This window comes from Cystoisospora suis (genome assembly GCF_002600585.1).
Source record: "Cystoisospora suis strain Wien I chromosome Unknown contig_2145, whole genome shotgun sequence".
NCBI classification, from domain to species: domain Eukaryota; phylum Apicomplexa; class Conoidasida; order Eucoccidiorida; family Sarcocystidae; genus Cystoisospora; species Cystoisospora suis.
The window spans coordinates 1-23,785 of record NW_027154944.1 but is presented as its reverse complement, the minus strand read 5'-3'; the positions used below and the strand labels follow the sequence as shown (position 1 = coordinate 23,785).

The 23,785-nt window shown below is 42.6% G+C and overlaps 1 protein-coding gene across 1 annotated transcript; it reads left to right on the top strand.

The window, feature by feature from the left end:
- Positions 1 to 44: 44 nt before the first annotated feature.
- Positions 45 to 23,547, top strand: CSUI_004556 (uncharacterized protein; the record flags this gene model as incomplete). Its single annotated transcript, XM_068064744.1, has 11 exons — positions 45 to 836; positions 1,832 to 2,181; positions 2,778 to 3,012; positions 4,548 to 4,911; positions 5,606 to 8,577; positions 9,057 to 11,982; positions 12,863 to 16,456; positions 17,878 to 20,021; positions 21,223 to 21,479; positions 22,228 to 22,722; positions 23,295 to 23,547. Coding segments are annotated over exons 1-11 (14,283 nt in total), but the record flags the coding sequence as incomplete, so codon positions are not given.
- Between the last annotated feature and the right edge of the window lie 238 nt (positions 23,548 to 23,785).

The window sequence follows — 23,785 nt, the reverse complement described above, 5'->3', positions numbered from 1 at the left end:
CCCCTCCTCGTTGTTCTCCCCCCCCTGCCTCTCTGCTTGATAAGGGAGAGGGGGAGAAGAACATCAGTGGGACTGAGGCTCTCTTCTTCTCAACCTCATCTTCTCCCTGTTCACCCCCCCCAGATGATCTAGGTAAATCTGCAATGGCATCTTCTCTCGTTTCCTCTTCTTCTCCCTCTCCTTCTCCTCCTCCTATCTTTTCTTCTCCTCAACAGATCTTTACAGATATCAAGTCAGCTGCTATGCTAGCCTTTCTGCATGAAGAGTTCGTTCATCTTCTTTATCGATATGCAGAAGATCTCCGTTCTCTTTATCATAAAGGGGCGGCGGTTTTCTCTGAAGTGCAATCGACTTCTTCTTCTTTCTCTCTGGATAGACCATCTGCAAGAGGTAAAGGAGAGGGAGGTTCTTTCTTAGGTGGAGATCTTCTCCCAGCTGTCCAAGACTTTCTCTCCTTATGTCTCACACAATCGATTCATACAGAACGGCTAGCCAATCGACTTAAATCAGAAGTTGCAACTCCTATCGAAGCTGTCTTAGAGGATGTCTGTAATAGAGACCATCACACTAAACAGCCTTCTTATCTCAACGGAGAAGGAGGGGGAGAGAAAGAAAAAGAACAAGACAGAAGTGCCTCTTCTTCGCCGTTAGCGAGTGTAGCATCTAAGAGAAAGCTTCCTGCAAGTCCAGCACAAGATGATAAGCATGCGTCTGGCCTAGAGAATGAAAGCGGAAAGGAAGCGGGAGGGGGAGTGAGAATAGAAGGAGTCCATCCTGCATCGACAGAAGTCCAAAAAGCCTTAAAGAAACTTCAACTGGCGCAAGAAGAAATGAAGGTATACCCACGGCTTCCTACAAAGAGATCTATCATCCTATACCTCTTTCTTTCTATCTATATGAAAGTCTTTTATCTCTCATTCACTATACGCTTCTCTCTCTCTGTCTGTGTATATGGAAGTTCTTTCCTCCGTTCAGTCTTTATCTCTCTCTCTCTCTCTTGATAAGTGTATGTGTATGTATAAGGTATCTGTAGTGTCTAGTGGGGTGTGCATGCATGGACGTGTGTGATGAGAGGCGCCGGTCTTCGAGTATTGCTGCAGATCTAAGAGATTTGCGAGTCTAGGTATGTATGGAGATGTATGTATACAGCGTCATCTAATAGTATGCTCCTATGGAGAAGAAAGCAGACTGTATGTTTAGAGCAGGTGTATAGATCATTCGGAAGTCTTGAACGAGGAGGTCGTCTCTCAGACAGCTAGAACGCCTAACTTCCATGTATATCGCATCATGTACAGCCTTCTATGATATATATATATATATATACACGTCATAGAAGGCTGTATATATATATATATATCTGTCAGATAAGTCATGTGAGAAAGATGTCTAACAGCATCTATACCTATATATGTACATATGTATATATGTATATATATATATATTTGTATGGAAGACACAAAGAGAGACAGACGGAAAAAGAGCTCAGCAGTAGTGGAAGTGGTAGTAGCAAGACTACTACTACTATTACGGGTATGTACATCTATGTAGATCGTAACTCTCTACTCTGTCTCTCTATATAGCACATCTCACAAGAAGTATATTCTCAGCTGCATATATCTCTATATATGTATATGTATGTATATATATATATACGTATATATATATATATATGTGTATATATACGTACGCAGTTCTCCGTTGTGTTTCTTCTCTGCTGTTGTTGAAGAAGAGAGAAGATCTCTTTTCTTTTTCATGCAGAAGTCTATCTCCTTATCTCATATTCAATCTCTCTCTGTCCTCTTCTTCTTTTTCTTTTTCTTCTTCTTTGTAGAGAGCAGACGAGAGTTTGAAGGAGCTCGTGAGTCTCTTCGGCTCCTCCGTAGCACCTGGAATTCTTCAAAAGGCCCAGGATCGGGTCGTCCGCGCAAAGAAATTACACGACGCGGCTCTAGCAGAATATAATAAAGCCTCGGAATCCTCTTCTTCTTCTTCTGTTTCAGTATCGATTCAAGAGCAGCATCGACTTGCTCCTGGGGGTGCTGAGGAGGAGACAAAGAAAAAGCAGAAAGTGCAGAGTCGTGTCACTAGCGGCAGAGAAAGAAATGAGAAAGACGAAAAAGAAGAGACAACAGCAACTAGATCGCACTCTCTCTCTCCATCCCCCAAAGCAAACAACAAAATGTATGTTTCTGTCTCATCTTTAATCCATCTTTCTTTAATCCATCTTTCTTTAATCTTTCTTTCTTTAATCCATCTTTCTTTAATCCATCTATCTATATCCGCCATCAATATAGGAGGCTGTTAATGGAGATCGATCTTGTCGTATACTTCGAAATTCTTCTCTTCTTCTCCTGACGTTTCACAAATCCACTCAAAGAAAAGAAGCTTCAGTCACCATCACTACCTTTCCGCTGTGTACATGCATACATATATATATATATACATGTATGCATGTATATCTACAACTATGTGCACACTCCGTATCTATATGTACATATATATATATATATCTCCCTCTGTGTATATAACATTGTATATCTAGATGGTCCCTGCATCTGTATAGATACACCTGTATGTGTACACACTCCTATTCACACGTATGTAGATATATATATATATATATATAGATAGATAGATGCCTCCTTCCATATAGGTACATATATGTATATATGTATCTATATGTGTATACGTGTATAGATCCATTTATTCATCCATCTATCTCTATATCTGCATGTGTTGATGTATGTATGCTTGATATGTATGTGTGTCTCTTCTAGGCAAGGGGCATCACCTGCACTTGTATGGATTCCTTCTTTACTTCGTTCACGTTCTCCTGAGGAGAGTTTAAATGAGAATTTCCTCTCTTTAGTCAAGACCAACACATCTTCACAGTCTTCTCATTCGAATAATGAAGCAACAGTAGCAGAGACTTCCAGGAATAGTAAGAGGCTTCTTGCCTTTTCTTCTTCTCTTGCCGCTACCTCCATCCTCGCTATACGATCTGCTGCGAAGGTATGCATCGATAAGAAAATCGATGATCTCTCTTCGATCCATATATATGTATATATATTTATCTATAGAGAGAGAAAGAGATAGATAGATAGATAGGTATGAAGTCTATATATGTGTACGTGCGTTCTCCTTGTTTTCTTTATATTCGAAGAGAGAGAGAGAGAGAAAGGGTTCTCTTCTAGTTAAGCCTCGTTCAATTCCATTTTCACCAACATGCATGCATGCAGATAGATATTTTCATCATCTCTGAGGTTTGCTTCTTCTTCTTCCTGTGGCTTGTGCGTGTATTCTCTTTCTGTGTTGTATGGAGAATGAAGAGAGGCTCTAAAGACGAACTTTCTCTAGTAGAAGGTCTGTAGCGCTGGGGGGACGGGCATGTCTTTTCTTTTGTCCTTCTCTCTTTCTCCTTTCTTTATCTGCGTAGTACTGTAGAGACTTGGCGTGCTGGATATGTATGTAGAGCACAAGAGAAAGCACATGATGAGAGGAAGAAGAAGAGGAATGGTAGTAGAAGATCAAGATCTTTAAAATGAACAAGATGAAGAAAAAATTCCAAGTTTAACAAGGATGAGGTATCTCTCTCTCTTCACAGTTATATATACATATACTATAGCTCTTGAAGTATATATATATATATCCTCAGCATACAACTATGCATGCACTGTATACTTACCTTTTTCTCTCTCTCTCTGAATATATATAGAAGTACATTGATAGATTTAAAGGAAGTATCTCTATGTGTGAGTCTGGTCGAAGGCATGTGTGTCAGTAGAATATCACATGTATATATATATATATTTATATATACATACATACATAGCTAGATGTATAGATCCATATACGCTTGTTGCCGAGGCAGAATAGGAGGATTTAGAGATCTACTTTTCATGAATCTTTCGTAGAGAACTTAGGAGAATTTCTTTTCTTTTCTAGTTTCAATTCTTCTTCTTTTCCCGAGGTAGAAGTAGAGGAGAGAGAGAGAGATAGAGGCTAAAGAGAAGAAAAGTATTAAACCCTCCAAAGTAAACATCTCCTCTCCTGATGGCACGACGTCTTCTCTCTCTACATTTTCAATTCTCTTCTCTTCATATCAATCCGTATTTCTATTTACCATGTATACTCGCTCATATATATGTATATATATATATATATATATATGTATATGTATATATAGATATAGATATATGTCTATATATATATAGACATATATAGACATACAGGTAATCAAAAGCCAGTCATACACACCATCCTGTCGCCGTAAAGTAGAGTAAGAAGTCGATGCAGAGATAGATTAAAGATAGATTAAAGATAGATTAAAGATAGATAGAGAGGGAGAAGGACTTCGAGAAAGAGAGAGAAGAAGAGTTGTATTAGATTTACTATAGGATGATGGTAGTCGAGAAGAACCTTCTGTCTACCGTTTCCCGCATTCCTCCTTCTCAGTTTCTCTCTTCTTTTCTTTCCCATTTCTTTCTCTCTCTTTTCTGTCTACTGATTCGTTAGCTTCTCTTTTCATCTCTTTCTTTCTTTCTTAGGCTTTCCTTGAATATTTTCACACGATAGTTCCTTCACATTTGACGTTCATAAAGAACTTGGATGACACGGCTCGGGCGACGGCTCTTGAGCTCAAGTTGAAGAGTGTGTATGAAGAGATCGAAGCCCCTCTTGTCTCTAAAGATCTCGAAGAAGCTCTAGCGTCGAATCGCCTTGAAGGTCCTGCAGGAGGAGGTCTAGGCGTGAGTAGTGAGGAGAAGAAGAAGAAGAGCAACAGAAATTTCTTCGAGAGTCTCGCCGCAGGAATTAGGGCTGCAAGGGGGGAAAGCGAACCGCTTAGCTCAAAAGGAGGCAAATATCCATCGTTGGACTACGATCCAATCTCTTCTTCTTCTTGTGAGGGAGGTAACGAAAGGCACATGATGTGATCGATCGAAGTGCTGTCTGTCTAGTCTTCAAACGGTCTTCTTTCTTTCTTTCTCACTCTTTCTTTCTATTTCTTCTTCTCTTCTCTTTACTTTTCTTCTTCTCTTCATTTCTCTCCTCTCTCTCGCTTCGCGTCTGTCTTTGCCTCTCTCCCTAGGTTTGGAGTATAGACTCGTGCCAACTCTAAGGGATTCAGACTTTCTATGAAGGAGCTTTGTTCTCTATGGAGATGAGAAAAGATATAAAGTCGTTCACATAGATGTAGATGGATAGAAGCATTCTCTAGAGAGGGGAAAGGCAGATAGACATAAAGAGGTCGTGTAGAGATAGAAAGACGGAGACATATCGATATACGTAGATATCGACGTGTGTATACGTATATAGAGATACTTAGCGTTTACATAAATGATACTGTCCACTAAGACCAACTGTGGGTACGAGGTCTTTCTTTCTTTCTCGCTCTTTCGTTGTTTCTTTGTTTCTTTCTCACTCTTTCTCTTTCTTTCTTTCTCACTCTTTCTCTTTCTTTCTTTCTCTTTCTTTCTTCCCACCTCTCTTTCTTTCCTATCTCTTTCAGTCATGTTTGTGTCTCTTCCCCATTTTTGTTTCTCTCCTTTGCCCCCTTCGTTCTTTCTTTCTTTTCTTCCTTTGCTTTCTTCTCTTCTCTTCTTAGCTACTTTACGTAACTTGCTGAAAGAGCGCGAGAAGAAGATCGAAGAGCTGGAGAGAGAGAAAACTCGACAGGAGGCGGAAGCGAAGACTTTGAAAGATTCTTATCACGAGCTGCGTCGACGGGAAATGACACGTGACAACGAGGCAGCTTATCTTAAGAAGGAGAACCAAAGACTTAAAGCCCTTCTTCTTTCACAAGCAACGACAGGAGAAGCTCGGCAGCCACAGTCGATTCTTCATCTCCCAAGAGAAGGAGAAGGGAATAGTCGGGGTGTAGATACACCTGATGGAAGTCGAGTAGGCGGTGTGGCATGCTCTTTTGAAAGACAAGAAGGAGATGAGAATTCCACTCCTTATGATGGTCTCTCGAAGAAAGAAGGCTATTTGATGGCTTCTCCGGGGGAGGTGTCTCTTCTTCATCTTCCTGAATCGAGAAGAACGCGAAGAGAAAGAGAAGGAGAGAAAGATGCTGAAGGGAGATCTCGAGGAGGAGAAGGCTGGGAGAGAGGGACGGGTTTGAATCGAGAGTTCAGTCTGGATCGGAGTCGAGATCGATTGTCGAGCATCGATGATGAGCAGGGCTCTTCGTATCGATGCTCTTCTTCGTCTTCTACCAGAGGAAGAGAACGGGGGGGGGATAGAGGGGAGTCGCAGAGGAAGGCTTCTTCTTCCATCATGAAAGAACGACAAGGCACGAACCCAAACGAAGAAAAGAAACACGATGAAGATGACAAAATTTCTCTTTACACTCCTAGGCGGCTCCCCGAAGACAGATCCAGAGATGTAGGTAGTATTGCTCATAGTGAAGCAGAAGAAGAAGAGAGTGACGATGAATCAGTCGCTTCTTCTTCTTCTCCTACTGTCCATTCAGAGCCCCACCGTATGAAAAAGAAGAAGAATAGAAGAAGCCTTCCTCTGATCGATAAGAAGAAAGAAACGAAAGACCCTTCTTTACTGTCGTCGTCTTCGTCAGTCGAATTCTCATCGTTGCTAGCAGAGTTGAGATACGAGATGTTTCTTCTCTCTATAAGAAGATTACCTCTCACTCTTCTCTTCTCTCCTTGTCTCTACTTCTACAGACACTTCACATGTTATCGTTCCTCCATCTTCTTCAAACACCATTCTCCTTCTTCTTCTTCTTCTTCTCTTGCTCTTCTCTCCGATGAGACAAGTCGTGTAAATACATCTCCCTCCCTTCTTCCTGACTCTTCCTCTTCTCCTAAACGTCTCTCCCCTTCAAGGCTTTCTTTGGCTACGGCTCAGCCTTCTTCTTCTTCCACTCCTCTTCCTTTTCACCCGAACTCTTCCTCTTCATCTTCATCTTCTTCTTCGTCTTTTCTTGAGATGGGAGACTGTCTCCCGCCTCCTTGGGAGTCCAAGTCTTTTCCCTTGTGTCTTTCTTCAGTCATGGAGGATACAGCACAATCGATTCTCCCATCGTATCTCCTTCGATGCTGTCGTCGAGCTGTGGCTAGCGCGATAGCTCGATCTCCTTCGTCATCTGTCGGGAAGATAACGGCGGCGGCGAAAACAAGAGAAGGAGGAGGAATGACCGGGACTGTCTCTGCCTTTTCGCAAGAGAGAAATATGTCGATCATTAGCATTAAAGAGATCAAGGCGCGCCAAGAGCAAAATGAACTGGAGAGAGAGAAGATGCTCCAAGAAGATCGGGGTAAGCAAAGCAAAGGAGGAGAAGGGGGAGAACAAGAGACAAGAAGAAGAGGAACAGGAAGAGACAAAGGCAGAGGAGAAGAAGAAGAAGCTGAAGAAAGGGGATATTCAAGATCTCACGAAATGTATGAAGATCTAGAATTCTCCGAAGAAGATCTCCAAATGCTAGCCTATGAGCTAGTTCTTCTTACTGTACATCAATATAGCCAATATACGTCCTATGCTTTACTTATAGCAAATCCTCTCTCATCTCCACACGAATCTTCTTCTTCCTCTTCTTTTCTTTCTTACTCAGGGGGCTCCTATCCTCTCGAGAATTTTGACCCAAGTAGGAAAGACTTACCAAGCGAGTCTCTTGATCGGCTCGATAGAAGTTTGCATGAAAGAGAAAAGAAAATACGACAGAGAGAAAGTCTAATAAATGACGATGCGGACATCTCAGAGAAGATCCATCGTAGAGAAACACACCAAGAAGGAGGCGATCTTCTCTCGATGCCGATTGACGACCCTACATCTCTTGTTCTCTCTTCTTCTTCTTCGCATGCATCAGCATCGACAGGGTATCGATTGAAGCAGAATGGAGCTTTGGAAAATAAATCTTCAAGCCGAGGAGGAAAGTTCCTAAGGAAATCGCGATCTTTTGGTCTCCTAGGCGGGGCGGGCAGTCTTCCATCTACATCGAATCTTGACGCAAAGAAGCGAAGTGCCGGCAGTAGGGGAAGAGGAGGGCGAGAGAAAGAAGAAGAAGAAGGAAGAAGAAGAAGAGAAGAGGAAGAAGATGGCGAGAATGTCTCAGAGAGAAGCTCTCCCCATTTAGTGGAAGAGACGAAGAAGAAGAAGAGAGTTTTATCGAGAAGAGAATATCTTCTTCAACAAGATTCCTGTCCTTATGGTGTGAAGCTGAGCGAATGGATGAATCGAACGCAAGTTATCTCCGCAAACGAGGAGAAGAAGAAAGAAGAGGAAGAAGAGGAAAACGTCCTTCACAAAGGTCCAAGAAAGGAACAAGAAGAAGAAGAAGAAAGCACTGTCATGCTGTGCGATATCGAACCCGTGTATAAGAACCCTGTCCTGAGAGAGTGGATTTGTCCAGACGCGAAACTGCTAAATGCAAACTTTCATCTTCTTCTGCAATTAGCTTTTCTCTCTCGCATCAATTTTCAGATTCCTAGTAGCGGAAGTAACAAGCTTCTTCGTCTTCTTCTCCCCGGGGTCGACTGCATATGGGGGTGTAATTTCAGGGGGTCGATCCATCCTCTAGATCTACGATTTCGACTGCTTAGACTCCAAGAAGCATGGAAGGTAAATCTCCCCCCTCTCCCTCCTATGACCCCCACCACTTAGGATTTCTTCTTTCTCTTCTTCTTGACGTCAGGAGTTGACTCTTCATTCTTTCTCTCTCTGTGGGAGAGAGAGAAAGATCTTCTTCTTCCCTCACTTCAGATAGACGCGTATACAGTCGTTATATATATCTATATATCTCGATAGCTAGGTAGATATAGTCCTATGTGTATATATTTACGAGTATCTATCCATCTATCTATCTATCCATTTATCTATCTATCCATTTATTTATTTATTTATCTATCCATTTGTAATTTCCTTGTGGTTCTGCAGTTTTTCTTCCCTCTTTCTTTCTCACTCTTTCTTTCTTTCTCACTCTTTCTTTCTTTCTTTCTCACTCTTTCTTTCTTTCTTTCCTCTTTCTTTCTTTCTTTCTTTCTCACTCTTTCTTTCTTTCTTTCTCACTCTTTCTTTCTTGCTCTTTCTTTCTTTCTTAGCTCTCTTCAAGCCCTGCAGTGTCTTCATGTCCCGTGTCTACACAAGAGCTCGAGAGACGCAAACGTCGACAAGAAGAAGAAGAGAAAGTCCATCGCCGCCGTCTTCTTTCGTCGAGCCACGCAGGTCTTTCAGAGACAGGGACATCAAACTCAACGTCCTTCTCGCAGCAGAGAAAGAAGAGAGGGGGGAGCCACCATGGACGTCTTCCTCTCTTCGGGACAGGAACTACGCCTTCATCTCTCGGTGGAGCTGTCGTAGAAGGAGCAAAGAAAATGCACTTCGCAACGAAACTCGAAGAAGTCTTTACCTTTCCTTTCAAAGCGGAAGCGTCTTCTTCTTCTTCTTCTCCTGCTCCCTTGCATCATACCAATAGTAGTGGAAGTGGCTCCAGCTATCATCCAAATTCTCATATCAACAGCAGTACTTCTTCTTCTTCTCTTCATTCTTCTTCTGCTTCTTATCCTTATAAGAGTGGGGGAGACAGGAGGTCTGGAGAAGAAGGAAGAAACGGGAAGAGGAGGGGTGCTGCTCCTCTTGCTCTCTCTATGTCTTCGTCTCCTTTTTATGAAGGAGAAGATGAAAGGATGCGTTCTGGAGGAGTATCAGAGAAAGAAGAGGAAGAAAAAGAGAGGAGAAGAAGAGTGGATCCGAAGAATGGAGACATGGAAGGAGAGAGAAACGGACGAAATGCGACTACAAAGAAAAGCGCTTTACGGAAGCTAAATTCAAGCGCAGCTCAGGCCCTTCAAAAAGGAGGCGGTTTGCTTCTGTCTCCGACAACTGGGGGGATGGGCAGTCAGGGTGTCTCTTTTCTCCCTCGCAAGCATTCTTCTACTACTTCTACTACTACTACTCCAAGAGGAGCAGGAGGAGGAGAAGGAGAGCTCGAGTGTTCCTTATCTTCTGGAGGTTATTCTTCAACTTATTTCACCTCTCGATCCTATCCGAAGAATTTCTTACCTCCTCATGTGCTTCCGCCTCCGCCCGCTCTTCCCGGTATTGTTTCACGTGGCAAATCTTATCAGAAATCTTCATCCAAGAAGAGAAGGGATGATGAAGAAGAAGAAGATAGAGATGTGGGAGAAAGAGAGAGAAAAGAAGAAGGCCAACAGTCGAATTTTCTTCCTCTTTTGTCCCAGAATAGCTCCTCGTCTTCATCTTTGCCGTTCTCTCATGATCCTGTCTTCAAAGCCTTTCTTCTCCGGCAACTTCGATTGCTACGTATGTCTGTCCTTCTTCGCTTCTCGAGATTCTTTCGATCCCTCTTTTCTCCTTCTTCTCTCCTCCAGCGAGAACAAGAAGAGCTCGAAAGAAGAAGAAAGAAAGGAGAACGTCTCGCATCGGATGAAGATAGCTCTAGTTGCGATCCATACATGACTTCTACGACAAGCCAAAGTGATCGACATAGCAAGAAGAAGAAGAAGAGTCTCCGAAGGGAAAGAAGAAAAGAGGAGAAGATGAAAAGAAAGAACGGAGATGAGACTATTTCAATCTCTTCTCTATCTCTTCATCCAGGGGGAGGCTCGCCCTCTCCTTTCCTATCAAGTCTACGTCAGAATTTTGAGAAGAAGAAAACTGGGATGGCGTCTGCGAGGAGAAGAAGAAGAAGAGCAAGAGGATTTCCAGATGAATCTTCAGGAAGAGAGATCTTCTTCAAGAAAGGACCTGCTGCTGGGCGAAGCCTTGGAAGCTCTTCTTCTTCTATTTCTGGAGATGAAGAAGAAGAAGATGAGGAGAAAGATGAGAAAGAAAGATATCGTAAAGGAGATGGTTTGTCGGCCTCTTCACCTTCTTCTTGTGGAGGAGGTTTGGGTGTCTATGAAGATGAAAGTGCTGAAGAAGAAGAAGAAGGAGATGAGGGAGAATGCCATCCTTTCTCTTTTTCTTCCTTGTCTTATGTCGAGCCGTGTCCTTCGTATATGTCTTTCTATGTGAAAGATAAAGAAAGCGAGGGAGACGAGCCTGCTTTACTTTACTTTCTTCTCTCTCTTCTCTGTCGGGGAACCTCCCCACCAGAGGCTCCTTTTTGGAGGTATAGAAGGAAATCTTCTGAAGGAGAAAGGAAGACGTTTTCTTCTGCTTCTTCAAGAGAGACAGGAGAAGGTGTGAATGAAAGAGAAAGAGAGAAAGAGAAGATCTCTCTTTGCCGCAGAAAACAAGAAGATCTAGAGAAGGATACCTCCTCTTCACTTATGTGGATCTCTTCTTCTCCTGAGAGAAAGGAAAGAAAGAATGCAAGAAGAGAGGGAGATAGCAGACCACCTGCTTTAATTCTCTTATCTCGTGAGGAGCTTGAGACATGCATCGATGCAGGTGCTTCTCTCCATTTACTTCCTATCCGGCAACTCTCGACTTTCTATCATATGTTTCTTTATATCTATGAACTGGAGAGATTAATCTCTAGGAAAAGTTCTTCTTCTTCTCCTTGTGGGGGTTGGGGAGATGACTCGATTCAGATTGAGCTGCTTGAGGTGGATATACACTCCGAGACTCTTCTTTCTCAGTCTCTTGCGACAGGAAGTCTTACGAAGAAGAAAGGAAGAGAAGGGGGAGACAAGAACTCTAACGGAGATTTCTATCGACAGAAAGGAAGAGAAAACGACCACGAAAGAGAAGAAGATGAAGAAGAGGAAGAAGAAGATTTCACATGGGAAGTGAAGTGTACATGGAGATCGCGTGGAGGACAGGAGATTCTTCAGAGGCTTCTCTTTATGATGACTGCATGCGCGGATCTTGATACAGCTATACGGCTAGCTCTGGCTCGGCGATGGGAAAGAAAAGTTCATCGTTTTCTTCAACTCCAGGGAGGTGCCTCTTCTTCTTCTCCTCTGCTTTCTGAGGGATATAAGGGTGATCGCAGTAGAAAAGACTCTCCAGATATTAAAGAAGAAGATGGAGATGTAGGAGAAGAAGGAAGATATGTTGGTAGGCCCCCAAGACAACTTTCATTCTTCTTCTCTCGGTATAACTCTGTGCGTTATGATTGACCTCCTGTATATGAAGATAGAAGAATTTCTATCCAGCTAGATACTTAGAAAGAAAGAGAGAGAAAGAGAGACAAAGAGAGAGAGGGAGAGAGAGAACTCCCTATCTCTCTCTCTGTCTCTGTCTCTTTGTCGTGTATCTTCGTGTAGTCTGCCTCTGGACAGTTGCAATATTGCTGCATGCAAGGTAACGCATTCTTTCAAAGATATTTCTATCTTAGTCTCACCTCTCTCATACTTTTACGGATTTATGCAGCAAGGGTAGGCGGCCTAGAGAGATAGAGAGTAACCGAAGAAGGAATCCATTTCTGCGGCTTGTCTCTCCTCTTCTCGTGAAACTATTTCTCTCTACAGCGATGTGTATATTCACACACCTTCACATGGTCCCCGCATACATCTCTTTCGCATCCACAAATGTAGATCTATCTATCTATCTGTCTTTAATCTATCTATCTATCTATCCATCTATCTTTAATCTACCTACATCTATCTATAATCTATCCACATCTATCTATCCATCTATCTTTAATCTATCCACATCTATCTATCCATCTATCTTTAATCTATCTACATCTATCTATCTATATAAATGTATATGTATTTCTGTATGTGTTTGGGGGAGTGTATGTGCAGACACGCGCCTATGTGTGGGGAGTTCGTGACCATTCTACACCCCATTGAAGGATCTTTCTGTTGTCTATACACCTGAATCTTCCCTCTGTCTAGATAGATCTGCATGCATCAAATAATAGCTGATATCCTCTTCTGTCTTTCTGTAGCATCTTTCTTTTCTCTTCTCTCTCTTTTCTTTCCTTTCTCAGGTTCAGTAAGTCTGAAGTCTCGGAGACACTTTATCTCCACCACAGACGGAGCAACTGCAGGTCTTCTCTCTCCATCTGACTGTGAAGGGAGAGAGCCTTCATTCTCTTCTTCTCTCCCATCAGGGTCTCTACGTGAAGGAAGAGAAGGCGTAGAGACCTCTTCCTTACTAGCCACGCCAGGTCCACGTCCTCCTCCAGGAGGCGATCGAAGCGCGAGAGCTCTAGGCAGCGCGGGAGGGAGGGAGATAGGAGGAAGTGATGCGCGGGTATCTAGCCCCAGTAGAACTACGATGGCCCGCCATTCTAGATCGACCTCTCGCTTTTTCAAGAGATCTCGAAGCGCTCGCCTCTTCTCTTTTGGAGGGTCCCAGGTCCTCTCCGCAGGCGCAGGTCGAGGCGATGACGAGGGAGGAGAAGAAGAAGAGAAAGAGAAAGAGAGAAATTTGATCATGGCGTCTGCAAAGACAGGGAGAAGGATGGTGCTGAAGAGAGGAGAGAGTCAACATTTCCAGGGGGGAGAAGAAGAAGAAGCTGAAGGGATGAGAAGCAAAAGAAGAGAAGATGACGAAGAAGGGTCTCTTTTTCAATCCCTGGGGCAGAATGGTAAGCAGATAGAAGGTGTTGAAAGAGAGGAAAACCGATCGGGGAGAAGCAATGAGAAGAAAGAGAAGAGAAGTAAATCTGTCTCGAGACATAGCCATCACTGGAGAGGGAAGTCGCATAGAGGAGAAAGAGAAGAGGAAGAAGAAGAAGAAGTTGCGAGAGGAAGAAGAAGAAAAGATAAGGCAGATGAAGAAGAAGAAGAAAGAGGTGGGGGAGGTTGGGGTGAGAATAGGAGTGGTAGTATGATGGACATTCTAGGCATCCCTCGAGAGCCTTTGCTCTCTTCTTTCTGGGTTCTGGACAATCCTCTTCTTGTATGTCTTCTTCTTCTTCTTTCACGATGCTGTGCCGATATGAAGAATCCCTCGGGGCTTCATGTGGAGGCGCCTCGTCTCGTGCATGCACTTCTTCTCGTAGCTCAAACAGCGCAGCTAGGGATCGACCCCACAGCTGTCTCTTCTTCTTCTGAGAGACACCTGAAGTCGATGCAAGAAGAATCTTCTTCTTTCTTTCAGAGAGATCAAGGCGCGTATGAAGAAGATCTTAGAGAAGATAAATCTCTCCCAGAATTCGCACACCATCGATCTACTCGAGAGAAAACAGGAGGAGCAGCAGGAGGAGATAAGAAAGAAGAAGATATACACTCGAGTGAGAAGAAGAGGAAGAAGTGTAAGGAAGGGAAGATGAAGAAAGAGAGATCTTCTTGTCTTCCTTTTGCAAAGTCGAGCATCGATTTCCATAGAGTAGAAGAATTGAAGAGAGCTTCGAGAAACGGCGGAGGCCAATCTCCTTTATCTTTACAGTCGACGTCGCTTCTCTTAGCTGCCTGCGTCTGGGGACATGCAAGTGACTGTGGCACTTTCTTCTCCACTTTTCTACAGAAACCTTCTTTCTCTTTTTCTTCTTATTTTGATAAAGATCTCTCTTCTTTCTTTCCTTCGAATTCACCCGCATCTTCGTCTTCTTCTCATCATAATACTTCTACTCCTCATCTTCTTCCTTGTCGTTCGGACTCGGCGAAGAAATGTTGCCCCTCTTCATCTTCTCCAGATGCACAAGGATGCGGTGTACATACACCGCCCCATCATGGGAAGGAAGATGAAGAGAAACACTTCACGGCAACCGCAACATCATTTTATCCTTCCGATGAGAAGGAAGAAAAGAAAGAAGAAGACATTTCTATCAATTGTATAAAGAATACAAATCATATCGAAACATCTCCAAATACCAGGGACACATCGCCACCTTCTTCTTCGCGGGGGGGTCGCTTCCAGAGACTCAATTCTTTAGGTTTCCCCTATAGCCGTCAGAACGAAATTCTTCGAGATCTCCTAGGGAATGCGCATCCTTCTTACTCTTCTTCCTTAACGTCTACAGGCAATCGCCTCTCTGAGGGTGTCGAAGAAGAGAATAAGAAAGGCTCTTCACATCAATCAAGCAGCTTTGGCAATCCACCTTTTTATCTCTCCGAGAAAGAACAAGATTTCTCTCGCTTTCTTTCTTCTTCTTGTTGCTTATCTCCTTCTCTCGATATCGTGAACGGAGAGGTTATCGATGCTGTCTCTGAGATTCTCTGGTCTTTTCCTCTCTTTCTTAAGAAGCAGTTTGAAGGGGATATCTCCGATGCTCTAGAGGCTTCACATATAGTTATGGCTGCACCTGCTCTTAATGTAGAAGGAAGTAAAGGTCTTTCTAAACAAGGACAGGAGAGAAATATATGTCTTTCTCCTTGCTCTTCTTCTTCCTATCGAATATTTCATCCACAAGAGATGTCGATTGCCGATGCTGCTAAGCATCCCGATGGTGAGCTTCCCCATGACAGCGATGTTGATAATGCATCGATTTCCCTACCTCCATCATCGATTGTCTCGAAGAGCGGAGGGGGGAAGACGACAGCTAGCCAACAGGAACATGGAGGGCGAAAATCTAGATTGCGTGCTTTCTCCAGAAGAAAAAGCTTCTTTCTTTCTTCAGAGAATGATAGGAGCTCGCAGAAAGAGAAAGATCACCTCCCAGATCGACAGAACACCTCAGATCAAGATAGCCTCGCCGGGGAAGAAGAGAAAGAAGCGAAAGATACATCGTCTCTCCTCTCTTCTTCTCTCCGATCTCATCCAGCTCATACAACGATGGGAGATAAAGAGAAAGGTGGTCGCAGTCTTTCTCTTGTCGCTTCTTTGGCGAGAAGAAAAAAAGCAGCCTCTGCTATGCCAGGGGTCTCTCACACAGATGAGCTAGCTGCGTCTATGAAGCGAGCTAGCCATGGAGGTCGATATATCAATGATAGCCATACGCATGGCCTTTCGGCGAATAGTAGAAGAAGAAGAAAAGAAGAAGAAGATGATGATGAGAAAGAAAGAGAGATAGGCTGGGAGAGAAGAGGGGAGCATGCAGGTGCGAGCGAGGAGGAAGAAGGTGTTCTCCTCCATAGAAAAAGAGCAGAGCTTCTCTTACGTGGAGTTCCTCTTACGTGGTTTGCGATGACCTATCGCCCGTGCATGCGAGAGAAAGGAGAAAGCAAAGAAGAAGAGAAGACGAAGAAAGAAAAAGAAGAAGAAGAGATGAAGCGGATGGATGGGAGCTCCGTGAAAGATCCCGTACGACGACCAGGGGGGGCTCCTATAGACGAGAGAGGCAATCAAAGAAGAGAAGGATCCCACAGAGGAGGAAAAGAAGGGCCTCACGAAGAAGAAGAAGAAGAGAGAAGAAGAAAAAAAGAAGGAGGAGAGAAGAAGAAGAAGGATACGATGGCTACGAGTCTTGTTGCAGTAGAGAGGCAATCTTTCGTGAGGTGTCTCTTTGGAAAGAAAAATACAGCCGCGGGATGTTTTGGAGGGGATTGGTGGATTCTCCGACAAGAAGAAGAGAATGAAGAAAGTGCAGAAAGATTCTTCAACAAACTCTTTCTATGGGAAAGAAAAAGAAACAGAAAGGAGGGAAATCTAGAAATGTCGGTGAGGAGAACGACGCAAGAAGTCTGGCTAGCTAAAGGTATGGGAAGTCTTTCTTCTCTCTTTCCATGTACAGCTTTTTAGCTTATCCTTATGCATGCACCTTCAATCGTATACATACAACTGTACATACACGATGACTGCCAAGGAATGTGTATATCGATAGATACATAGATTTCCATAGATATAGATACAGATCGTTATAGATATACAGACAGATGTCTATATCTACACATGCATTCCTTCCTTGCTCCTCCACGTGCGCGATTCTCTTCACTCGTCTCAAAACTCTATCGGTTTCGTTCGTCTTTAGTTTGGATCGCATGTGCATAGAAGATCTTCTTTTCTCTTTCTTTTCTTTTTCTTCTTTCTTTGGAGGAATGTTGTCATCCGCGCTGCTACGCTTGCATCGTCTATAGATATGTGCGTCAAGTACTTCATGCTCTCTCTCTCACTCTGTCTGTCTATGACTACATACATAGATAGCCAGTCATCTTCTCTCCATTCATCTATACGTATCGAGGATTAGATTCTCTACCTTGATAGATAGATAGATTAGAGATAGATAAATTAAAGATAGAATACAGACAGATTAAAGATAGATGGATATAGATGGATATTCATACACATGTAATAGAGTTCCATGCAGTAATAGGTCCATGGAGACTTTCACATGTAGAGATAGAGAAGGGCCTTCTACACTTACATGAGAAGATAATGAACGAGCTGATCGAACTGAATAAGGTGGAGAAGATGGTAAGAATCAGAAGAAGAAGAATAAGAAGAAGAATCGTGTATCTCTACGTGGAGATGTATGAGTATTGAGGGATTTCTTGTAAGAAGAAGAAGAGCAGTAGTAGTAGCATTGAGAGATAGATAGAGGAGGAGATGACGACGTAGTGGGTTAGCAAAAGGAGCCGTCGATCTTCAAAGAAAGAATTGGAGCTCTGCTGACTAGCATGAATGAATGGAAGAAAACAGAAACGCTCTAAAAAGAAAGAGAGAGAGAGAAAGAAAGAAAGAAAGAGATTCTTCTTTTTCCTCTTCATGTCTTTCTTCTTTTGTCTCTGGTCTTTATGCCTCATGTTTCTTTTTCTTTCTTTTCTGAAAAGTCCAAAAAGAAGAAAAGAAGAGGAACGTGTGAGGGAAGAGGCATGGACGAATAGACAGGGCAGTCAAGATATTCATTTGCACCTATCGATCTCTCAGCATTTTCCTTTCTTCTCTTTCCTTCTTTCTATCGTTCTTTCTCTCATTTAGCTGTGTGTTTATGTAGCTTCAGTCTATCTGTCTATGTCTAATGTATGTATCTATCTCTGCTCTATCCATCTCTCTTTAATCTATCCATCTATTTTCACTCTTTCTATCTCTCTTGAATCTTTTTATCTTTTTCTTTCGTGTATCTCTCCTTTCCCTGATCTTCTTGTTTCTTTCTCTTCTTTTTCTTTTGTCTCTTTTTAGCATGTCGAAGAACTTCTCCTTCTCCTTTTGCTTCTTCTTCTCCTTCTTCTTCCTTTTGTCCCCCCTTCTATAATTTGTCCTTTGCTTTACCGTCTCGAATGGAATTGCAACAAGAGGAGTTTGTCTCGAGTCAGATGATAGGAGGTTTTTTTCTTCTTCTTCTCCATACACAACTCCAAGACTATCGACGTCACTTCGATCCTCCCCTCTTAGCTAATGTCTTGAAGATCTGGAGATATCTTATTCTCCTTCTCTTCTATCAAAGACATGTCTCCTTCTCCTCATCTTCTTCTTCTTTCGTGTCTCTGTCTCCTACATCGATCACGCGTCTAGGTGAAAAGCATCCCTCATCTTCTCAAACTTCGTCTCAGCACGTTGACTCCGCATCTCTTCCCTTCTTCTTCTTTTCTTCTTCTTCTCCTTATAAGGGGCATCAGTCATGTAACGATCGATCTGTAGAAGAAGAGAAGACGAAGAGAGAAGGCTTCAAAGCTCAGAGAAACAGACAGCATGCGTTTGTCTCTATGAATGAAGAATCTCTTTTTCACACCTCCTCTTATATAGAGAATAAGAAGAAGAAGAGAAGAGGAAGAAGGAGAGATAGTAGGGACATTGGCACGAGGTACGAGAGAGAATTTCTTTATCGTCACTATTATTTCTATTGCTGTATAGATGGATGGAGATCCCTAGATAGAAATCTACTCGAGGCATGGAAGGCTTACACACGGGCGAGGCTGCAAGTGCTTCTGCATCCTACCCACGCCTCCTCCTCCTCCTCTTCATCTACAGGAGCAGGAGGAGGAGCCGATGGAGGAATGCCTCGTAAGAGTCAGAGAGAAGAAGAAGAGAGAGGAAGGAGAAGAAGAGAAGGCGCTGATAGAAGGTCTAGATATGGGAGTAGGGATTTCAGGGGGGGTATGGAACAGCAAGGAGGAGAAGAAGGAGTAGGAAGAAGAGAGAGAATAGCTGGGACTCGGAAGAAATCGATGGTCGATCATCGATTCTTCAAAAGAGAAGAAGATGGAGAAGATGATCTTAGGAATGATGAAAGAGAAGAAGAAGAAGAGAGAAGAGGTGATATAGTGGCAACAGCCTTATCTTCAGAAGAAGACGAGAGTCTTTTTTCTTCTTCCTTTGAAAAGAATTCCAAAAAGAAAGTCCATTCAAGAAACATAGCAGCGCCAGGGGGAGGAGGAGGAGAAGAAGAAGAGAGAAAAGTTCATCTTTCTTCCTCTTCCTCTCTCCGTCATAATCATTATGGCCGTAAGGAGAGATCTCTCTCTCCTTCTACTACAACTACTAGTCGGCGTGGCACTGTAAGAGAGAGATTTCGACACCTCTTTCTCGCGAATTCAAGACTCTCTCCTGAACGCCCTCCCACTTCTTCTTCTTCTTTACGCAAGCCGACCAGTAGACACTATTATCCCTCTTCTTCTTCTTTCGTCTTATCACCCCTCCATCCTTCCTCCTCATCCTCGTCGTCTTCTTCTCTTTCTTCTTCTTCTTCTCACGCCATCTACTTAGATCGAGAGGCCCCTCCCTCCTCTAGTCTTGTATCTTTTTACCTGTCCTTATTCCCAGAGATTGCCGAAGAAGAATTCCAAGACGAGAAGAATTGTTCTCGTCTTTCTTTAGTCTTACGCGGCCCGTCTCTCTTCGAGGATCTTCTTCGATGTTTTATCTATCAGTCTTTGTCTTCCGTTGCTTCCCGGGAATTCCACTCCGCTTTCTCATCTCTTTCGCATTACCGTCGCCTGCAGGAACAAGGAGAAGGCTATTCTTATCGCACAAAAGTATGGAAGAGAACGACCGACCACCCCATTCCTCGGGAGCTTCTCTTAGAGTGTGAAATAGAGCAGGATTACCTTCTCCAACACGTGTCTCAAAGTTGTCTTTCCTTTGTATCGCAAATTCGATCGGAGCTTCTTCTGTATTCACCTGTCTTTGTATCCTATCTGCCTTTTAAAGGAGAGCATGCCTTTCTTATTCTCTCCCTTTCTAGAGTCTTTCTCGCGGCGCTCCTCTCCGAGCTTCTTCAAGTCGCTGTATGGGCCGGTGCAGGAGGCGAGGTAGAACTCCTCCCTCCGAAGGGCGGATCGCAGCTCTTGCACGTTCTCTCCGAATTCGAATGTCTCACGAAAGAAGTAAGGGAAGATAAAGAAAAAGAAGAAAAAGAGTGGCTTTGGAAATGGTGGTGGCGTGAAGAGAACAAGATGAAGAAAGAAAAGGAAAAGGAGAAAAGAAGGAGAGAATAGATGGGTTTGAGAGAGAGGGGGAGGGAGAGAAAGAAGAGACAAGAAGAGACAAGAAGAGAAGTAGTCAATCGATTGGCTGGCATACATATATGGCGAGTCTTAGGAGGAGTTCGACAGACAACAGAAGAATAAGAAAGGACAGAATGGATAGACGTCTCTAGAAAAGAAAGAAAGAAAGAAAGAGACAAAAAAGATCACATGGATCGTTCTTCTCAGTCATATATATATATATATATGTGGAGAGAGAGAGGGAGGTATTGTTTCTTTCGATAGTGTGGGTGAGTTTAGGGTCTCCTGAAGAAATAATTATCTTTTGCATAGTCATCAAAATTCCCCTCTCTCCCTTATCTACCGCATGCATGCTTTTCAAAGGAATACAAGGCACCTCTCTTATACAAATAGAGAAAGAAAGAAACAGAGAGAGAGAGGGAGTTTCCTATGGATAAAGATAGATAGATCAAAGATAGATAGATTTAAGCTCGTGTAGAGAGGAGGGCAGTTGACGTGTTCATTCCTCATTTGCTTTCTCTCTGTATGAGAGGTAGCATTGTCAAAGAGAAAGAAGAAGGTGTTCCTCGAATTCTTTCTTTCTTCTTTCTTCATCCTTTCTTTACTTCTTCATATCTCCTTCTTCTTTCTCTTCTTCTTTTTCTTCTTCTTCGTATTTGCAAGATGGAGATTTTATGAGAAGTCTAGGGGGCATCTCTTTCTCTCAAGATTTTCTCTCTCTCTCTTTCCTTCGTTCATTCCTTTCTTCTTGCCGTCTCTCCTACATAGACTAATAGATTCTTCTATCTCCCATTCCTCATCGTACTAATAGTAGTAGTAATAGGAGAACTTGTAGTAGTAGTAGTCCTAGTCGTAGTAGGATTAGTTAAATAGAATAGGCTCTTCTTTTATATCCTCGTTGTCATGATCTCTCTTCTTCTGTTTCTTCTTCATCTTATCTTTTCCTTAGCGAATTCGACGAATCTCTCTCTCTCTCTCATTCTCTCTCTCTTCTTCTTCTTCCTCCTTTTCATCTTTCTTCTTGTCCTTCTTCTTCTTTTCTTCTTCTTCTTCTTTGTGTTTTGTTTCGATCTTCCTCCAGGTGTCGTTGAGTGGAGTGGTCGATTTAGATCTTCTTTCCTCTCCTGCGCTTCTTCCTCCTTTAGCGCCTGCCTTTCTATCTTCTCTTTCTCTCCGTTTGAATTCGGTCTCTTCGATGCTTTTATCTTTCTTAGAGAAGGAGACGTATATCCCTCTTAATCCTCCGGAGCAGGCCTACAGCGAGAAGGCCTTAGATTCCTGGCATCTCGTCTTTAATTTAGTAGATGCCGTATTCACTACACCTGCCCCTATTGACTGGTACGAAAGAAAGAGAAAGAAAGACAGAAAGAAAAGAAAAGCAAAAAAGAAGAATTTGGGATAAAGAGAGAAGGAAGATTCACGCATACAGAGCAAGGAAACGAAAAGAAAATGAGACATAAATCGATGTTCACGGACAAAGAGAGAAGAAAGAATGAAAGATAAAAGTTTCCCTGACATAAATGCCGCGATCCGCATAAATCCCATACAGTACTTACACTACTTCTACTACTTCTAATACTACTTTCTCACATACACATACCACATATATAGACATACATAGCCATAGGCATGCATGCATATATCTATCTATCTATATATAGATAGATTTATGTGTATGTGCGTGTTGAACGTTGGGGGGGCTTTAAGGTTTTCTTTTATCTGGAGAAATCGTCGTCGTATACACGCGTCTACGAGCTTCACCCCAATCTCTCTCGACATACATACATAAATATACACATACATAGACATATATAGATAGATAGATAGATTTATGTGTATGTGTGTGTTGATACATAGACATATATATATACATATATATATGTCTATGTATGTGTATATGTATATATATATTTCGATTGAGTATGTATGTATATGTATATATATGAGTGCATGTCCATACATTCTTATGGATCTTTATGTATATATGTATGTGTGTATTTAAATGATAAGATCTCTATCTGTCTATCTCTTGGTTTTTCTTCATTTCTTTGAAGACTGCATGCGTTTGCCTTTTCTCTTTGTGTAGGGTGTTACCTCCATTCCTTCAGTTTCTTCGTTTATTTTTCATTCATTTTGCCTCCTTCTCTTCTCTCTCGCCATCCACCGCGGCATTAGGCTCTTCTTCTTCTTTTTCTTCTTCTACGGCGCGTGCACATCATCTTCTGCAGGGAGAGAAGATAGATGGAGAGTCACAGGATGATCAAGCCCCCAAACACGAAAAGAAGAAGAAGAAGAAAGAAGAAAAGAAGAAAGATGAGAGACACCCTAAAAAGAACACAAGTTATGAAGAGTTGCTCTTAACTTTTCGTCTTCCTCTCTTAGCGGCCGAACAGAGACAGTTGAAGAATTTTCTAGTCCTTCTCTCTCCGGAAGGTCGTGATGCGTTGGCAATCGATTCTCCTTCACAATCGATAGCTCTCTTATCGCTAGCTGATCTAAGCAATAGAGGGAGACATCGAGGGCCTCTTGGAGAAGAAAGTTCCTTCACACATTCACATCATAAAAAGAAGTCGATTCTCGCGTAAGCCTTCGTCCATCCATCTTTGATCGATAGCTCCCCAGAGAGGAGAAGAAGGAGAGGGAGAAGTTGCATTTATCCGCATCAAATGAAATGTCTGCATTTCCGAGGTCGTTATACACCTCCGGGCTCTCATATTGACGCTGTAGAGAGATCTGTATCTAGGGATCTTTATGTAGATGTACCTATCCATCTATCTATATCTATCTATCTACATCTATCTCTCTATATCTATCCATCTCTATCTATCTGTCTATCTATCTATCTATGCTTTTCATTTGGGGTGTGTTTTCTGTTTAGATTTATTTATCTATTTTCCATTCTATATCAGTCCCTTCTCTCTCTCTATCTATCTATCTCTCTCTCTCGTGTTTAGCTCCCCGATCTAATTCATACGTAAGCTTAGCAACAAGTCATACAGAGAAAGAAAGAAAGAAAGACATGAGGGCGCTTAGAATGGATAGATCATACATCTACTACTCTACAAGGAGTAGGAGGTGTCGTTTCTTTCTTCTCTCTTTCTATCTGCAGTCTCTGGATTTCCCTTTGTTTGCTTTGTACGTTCTCATGTGTAGAGGTTGGTCGGCGATAGCAAAGTTAGGTCAATCAATTTTCGGTGAGGATGAGGAACAAAAGAAACTTCGGAGAGAGAAGAGAGCGCAGTCGTTAAGCTCCGGTATGATCATGAGAAGAGGCTCGGGGGGTGTACATACACTCCAGCTACCTCCTAATGCTTCCTCTTCCTCTGCTTCTCGAGGTCATCTTTCCGATTGCGGAGAGAGAAGAGGAGAAAAAGGAGAAGGAAGAGAAAAGTCGCCCATGCCTGGGGGTGAGATGTCGAGGAAATCTTCATGACAGAAACGTCCTTATTCTTTCTTTCTTTCGCTCCTTCCTCTTATCCTGTCGGCCCTAGCTTCTCTCCTGTACTTTCTTCTTCTTTTTCTTTTCTTCTCTTTCGTTAGTGAACAAGCATAGCTATATCTCACACCGGCACCGTCTCTATGCCCTGGGGTGCATGTCTTCCTTATGTCTGTGTATAGTGTATGTATATGCGATAGATATGCAT